The sequence below is a fragment of the Numida meleagris genome, chromosome 3 (genome assembly GCF_002078875.1).
Source record: "Numida meleagris isolate 19003 breed g44 Domestic line chromosome 3, NumMel1.0, whole genome shotgun sequence".
NCBI lineage: Eukaryota > Metazoa > Chordata > Aves > Galliformes > Numididae > Numida > Numida meleagris.
This window is the reverse complement of record NC_034411.1, coordinates 105,182,778-105,188,777: the sequence shown is the minus strand read 5'-3', so window position 1 is coordinate 105,188,777 and position 6,000 is coordinate 105,182,778. Positions and strand designations below refer to the sequence as shown.

Below are 6,000 nucleotides of genomic sequence, written 5' to 3'. Positions count from 1 at the left end.
GGACGTGTTTCCCTGTGCGATGTATAACAGAAGCAATACACAGAATTATGCATATTTCGTGTAGGAAGAGAAAAAATAATCAAGAAAACAGGGGAATGTTTGTCTGAAGAACTTCTTATCACCAAAAAGAACTGCGGTGGCCGATGGAAAGCAGGAAAAAAGAAAACAGAAGCTGTAAAGTATCAAGGTTTTATTGTTTTATATATATACTTAATTCTTAAATGAGACAGTATTCTTTAAAACAGCAGCAAGCAGAACGTACAAGTTGAGAAAAGTGGCAGCGCAGGTAACTCTGTTTGGCTAATGCCCGTTCATGTACAAGGCGTACACTGGAGTTTTTGAGCACCTTTTGTGTTTTGTTTTTTATTTTTCTTGGTTTAAGTGTACAGTAAGGCAGTGGTTTTTCAATAAGGAATATATATATATTTATATTTATATATATTTTCAATCATCACTGTGAAGTCTCATCACATGCAGATTAAATAAAATGTACAACTCGAAAATGTTACAACGGTAGACATTTTTCCCAAAGCAAAGCTTCCAATGAAAGGCAAATATGGACACCACAAAGTTTAAGAAAAAAGGAGAAAGAAAGGCTTAAGAAACCTAACAGCAGGCGCTACTGACATGACAGCTTGAGCAGGAATATTAGGATTCCAGTGAAGATTTCTCCCGCTGCTGGGAGGGTGAGAAAGAAGGGATGGTTACGGAGAGGTGCCTCCAGCCAGCTCCCCCAAGAAGACTCACTCCAACCTGAGAAGCTCCACGTCAAAGAGGAGCGTGGCATTGGGAGGGATGACCCCCGGGTGGCCCGTGGCTCCGTAGGCCATCTCAGGTGTGCAGGTCAGCTTTGCTCTTTGTCCTAAGCTCATCTGGTTTTTGGATGGTGGAGAAAGAAGAAAAGATAAAACACAGTATTAGCAGGAAAACAGAACAGAACACTACATGGCAGATTTACAGAACTGGGGATATTCAGGATGATCAAATTCATCTTTAGCTCTTCAAGAAAGCTGAAGCTGCCACAAACAGCTTTCATTCATTGCCTAACTCCTCTGGCTTCTCTTTAAATTGCTAGAGCCACTCTGGGAGCAACAAAAGGCTTTCTAAGGCACACTTTGATCTATACTGCTTACCCTGGAGTCAGCTGTATGAGGTTTGAGTTCTGTGGAGTGCAGGATATGTATAACACCATCAGCGGGAGTTATGGAAAAGACTTAGTAACAGGTAGGATCAGAGCTTTGTGTTCTTAACAGATCAGCGTAGAGACACCACTTGGTTCAGATTCTTAGAAGCATCCAGCAGTGTTTTTGCTTCTTCAGTCACCACCATCGATGACTTCAAAGCTATTGACCAAACGCAAAGGCTGGAGGCACCCAACTTTCTGCTGCTGGACTGATGCAATCCTCCTTAAAAAGGTTTCTCTAAGCTGAAGCCTAAGGACAGATGCTCATGCACAGCTTGTTCTGTCTCCTCTCCCTGGGATGGACAGAAGTGCTGAGTTCTCTCACATCAGATTAGCTTTAGAGGTAAAAGTTCTCATCAAGATTTGGCGGATCAAGACTGAACACTCTGTTCTGCTCTGGGGTAAGGCACTCAGGCCACGACTAATGCACGCTGTAGTGGTGACCAAATATTCACAGGCCAAGAAACAATCCCTGATTTGATGCAGTGAGGTTAACTCAGATGACTCTCCCAAGATTGGACTGGACTACGGGTTACGCAATTTCTCCAATTGAATTTCTTTTTCTGTTTCTATGAAATATGCCAAAGCTAGAGCTTCGATCATTCTAGGTATAAGAAAAATGTGAATGTAACTTTCCCACATTCAGGGAGCATTCACAGCACGTGGCTGAGGGTGTGAGAGCAGATAACCTGCGTGGTCTCTGCAAGGGTTGGCACTGGTCTCTGGTGCTCTGGTGGGTCTCTGCCGGTAAGACAGCTGGTACATCACCCATGGATCTTAGGCATGGGGCAACCTCGAGCTGTCAGAAGTTGAGCACAGAAAAGCAGATGCTGCTGCCATCTCACAGGCATTAAACCAAGGTCTAGAAAATTTAAATGCTCGACGTAGTGAACTGCCTTTTTCCACGTGCCTTGTATCAATCACTCTCCCCAAACCCTCAAAAACTCTGAGGTGGAAGGAGACAGCCATAAGCTTAACGCAGCGATCCACTAGGAGGAGCAGGAGGGCAGCGTGTGGCCACGCTGCTGGAATGGAGTTAGGCCACAGTAATTAAGAGACTCCCCATTCCTGGGAGTGTTCAAGGCAGAGATAAAACTGATTCACCCAGAGCTTGTTGCCAGAGCTTTACCTGCACTGGCTTCTGACTAGGATAAAAGCAACCCCAAGTGAATTGAAATTCACTTTGGGGTTCCTTCTCTTTGTAGGGCTCCTCGTCATACGACAACAAGTGGATGAAAAATCATTGAACTATTTGCAGATAGTCCTGCTGCTGGCTCTTTTGAAACCATATTGTTCTTCTTGTCTATTTAGACCACCAATTCTGCATTTCAAGCGCTGGGGCTCTGAGCTCTCCATAGTATTACTGCAAAGCAAATAACAAAGAGTGCCACCCAGGTGTTAGAGCAGAAGATGGATATTTTTAAGACTCTAAGATTCCTCAACTGGACCTGTTCCTTCTCTGGCTGGAAAGAAGGATATGCTTGTCTTGATTTCTCCTGCAGCTGGAAACCATGTTCTTTTCCTTTCCTCTCCAAACAAGCCTGGCTGCATCATTCATCACTGGATTGTTTCTCATTTTGCATTCTTTCCTTTTCCGTATTTAAGCATATGAATTTGTTCCCGTTAATAACAGTTGAGCTATTTCCTCCTATTCTGAGCTCCTGAAGTCAGAAATGGAGTAACAGCAAATTTACATCCTGATTTCATTCACTTCTGCACTTCAGCACGCTGATTGCACTCTTCACATTGTGGGTCCTCACAAGCACTGCAGATGAAATGCCCCCGAGACAGCATGGAATTGCTGCACTGTGTGGCTCTTTCAGGGTTTTACTGTGTTGGCACTCAAGCTGTAATTAATGGAGGGCAATTTCCTTTTTCATGTCTTAGGGCTGCTCACTGAATGTTAAGTTTTGTAGCTGGGAGTATGAAGTCATAAAAGTTTAACAGTGCAGTATGGTGCCCTACTCAGTAAGGGTCAAAATCTGTAGCACAGTCGTAGACATTGTCAAAAACGACAGCTTGGCCTTTTATTGAGTAGCTGAATAGAGGCCACTTCATAAAATACTGCCACCTGGATCATTTTAGAGGCCACTGTGGTTTATTTGCGGTAGTTAGCCCTGGAAGAAGCAACACTTACATACACATTGACACCTGGCAAGGGGATCTTGACTCTCCTTTCTCAAATGCATACTTCATGTAAAGTTTTGTGAGTAGGGGGTGTCCTAGTCAGCTAGTGGAGGACTACAGGAAATATTGTCCTTGAACAGACCATAGGACAGAATCATAGAATTATCCAGCTTGGAGAAGACCTTCAAGATCATCAAGTCCAACCATCAACCTCACCTACTGAGTGCCATCACTAAATCATGTCCCTTAGTGCCATGGCCACATCTCTTCAATATCTCCAGGGATGAGGACTCCACCAGTGCAGTGGGCAGCCTGTTCTAATTCTTGACCTTCTTTTCCATTAATACATTTTTCCTAGTATTCAATCTAAACTTTCCCTGGAGCAACTTAAGACCATTAAGAAATCATTTAGGATTCAACACTGTGATTTCCACTTGGTCTTGTCAACACTGCATTGAACATTAAACCTTTCACCCAGTTTGAAATTCAGCCAGAATCATGTCTTTGTACCTGTGTAACACCTTCTTCAAATCCTTTAATGACTTCTTGCCTGCCGATCTTGAACCTGAAAGGCTTGTTTCTGTCTCTGGAGGAGTCAAACTTCTTTCCATTCTGTAGCATCCCTGCCAAAAGAAGAGACACAGTTTCACTCTAATCAACACCTAAATTTAAGTGCTGGGAGGTATGGGAGAAAGAAGTGAAAAATTAATGTTTTGGTCACGTCAACTGTTTATTTCCATTTTCACTTTGAAATGGTGAAAGGCAACAGAGAGTAAACATCAGCGTGGGGTGAGAGCTGATGTGCAGGACCATCACCACCACAAGTTACTGTCCAGAGGCTGGTAAACCAACTCACTGTCATCAGGAGTGGTATTTCCTTCCCTTGTCATTCAGCCACAAGACAGTCACAGGAACACCTCACTCATCCATTCTGAAGGACACAACACTGTTTCAACCTCTGTGTGCATGCACAGGTTCTAGAGCTAACGGAGAAGCCTCCACAGAGCTCTACATCCTGAGGTATTCTCATTATTTTTTCAAGCAAGGGATATTTATAATAACTTTAGCCTTAAGAGTAACTGATAATTGCTTTTTCCAAACGTTACATTCTGAATATTGCAAGGTTGGGCTGATATTTCCATACAAGAATACTTTCTTTGTAATGTTGTAATGCCAGAGTGTTCTGGACACACACCATGACTCTACTGTATGAGGTGCTCTAAAAAGAAACGCTTGTGAATAAGCTAATATTGAGAAAGTTTCCAGTTGAAAACAATTTTATAAAGCACAGCTTTGACAGAAAATGCTGAGAAATACTGCCCTTACGATTCAATATTAAATATACAGTCTTTCTGGTTTCTTTTCGTTACAGCAGTTACATTAATAGACCAACATGATGCAGGTTTTTATTTTTCCTAGTGAAGATCATTAGTTATTGTTCAAACAACAAAAAAAATGGCACATGTGGCTTATTTAAAAAATGTAAATATAAAGAGATGTGCTGGAATAAAAACCAAAGACCTAAAGGGTAGCATTCATCTTACCAATCTTTCTTCTGTCGAGATGTAGCCTGCTGTTTTTGAGCTAATTATTCTGCTTCCCTCTATAACCAAGTCAGAAGAAAAAAGCATTTTGGGGGGCAATTCATCCAACCAAATCTTAGGATCCACATTAGGACATAAGGAACTGCATCCTAGCTCTGCCTGTTTCTTTGCAATGAATATAAAGGAAGTCCAACCAACTAGCTCAGACACAGATGTCTCCAAACTCAGTAGCAGTTAAACCACAAGTGATGGCATTCTAGACTTGCAGTAACAAGTACACAATATTTAGTTGTTCAAGTGGGGTTCTATGTCTGGATGTCTTATACAAATGACATATTAAGGCTAATTAACTGTTGATCAGGTCCAGCATGTCTAATTTCGTACTTCAGAGAAGTGTGCGTGTTTGAGTATAGGGCCTTAGGGGGTAATAGTGGAATAACCATAAGGTACATTCCACAATGTTCATCATTACTGCCTGTCATATTCCTGAAGTATTTTTAACAGTAGAATAGCAACGTATTTTATGTATGCTTTGGTGCAAGTACATTCCCGTATTTTGCAATATATCTGCTCAGGGATATCTGGAAAATCCCTCCATGCCAACCGGGGTGTCAGAAAGCCACCTGCGTGAAGCCACCCAGTTAGAAACAAACACAAGTCTGTTTGCATGGTAGAAAAATAGCATGCATACAGAGAAGGGCAGGCAGGAAGAAGCTGCTCAGGGAGAACTCTGGGGCACATCACATAATCCTCTTCGAACTATTTGATGTTGCATTTAACAGCAGTCCTTTCTTACAGTAATTTTATTTTTAAATGCTTCTGAAAACCTTTTGTTTCTATGAATTGGAAGGAGACTATTGGAGAATTTCAATATTTAACAGCTTTAATATTGAATCTTAGTACTGTAATTACATTCTGTAAGTTCAAAGTAGTATGCAAATATTATTTATTCTTCCCAGCAGCCCAAGGAGGTAGAAAAAGATATTATAAAATTGCCTCACTCTGGAAGTTCAGCTCGGATGCAAAGTTCCACAAAACTTTGGTATGTTTTCACTTTCTTTTGTAAGTAAATCCTGTTAAAATACTTAGTTTAAAGGTCTGATGCTTTACTGTATACCACACATCAAACTGAACAAGAATGAACTC

At 41.5% G+C, this 6,000-nt stretch overlaps 1 protein-coding gene across 2 annotated transcripts in view; it reads right to left on the bottom strand.

The window, feature by feature from the left end:
* FKBP1B (FK506 binding protein 1B) overlaps nucleotides 174–6,000 on the bottom strand; it is a 67,614-nt gene continuing 61,787 nt past the window's right edge. For both annotated transcript variants that reach the window (XM_021392154.1, XM_021392152.1), the window contains 2 exons: nucleotides 3,821–3,933; nucleotides 174–872 (listed from right to left, as the gene is read on the bottom strand). In XM_021392154.1, the coding sequence (XP_021247829.1) occupies nucleotides 744–872; nucleotides 3,821–3,931 (240 nt within the window). In that variant the 5' untranslated portion in view covers nucleotides 3,932–3,933 and the 3' untranslated portion in view covers nucleotides 174–743. The remainder of the gene's footprint in view (nucleotides 873–3,820; nucleotides 3,934–6,000) is intronic.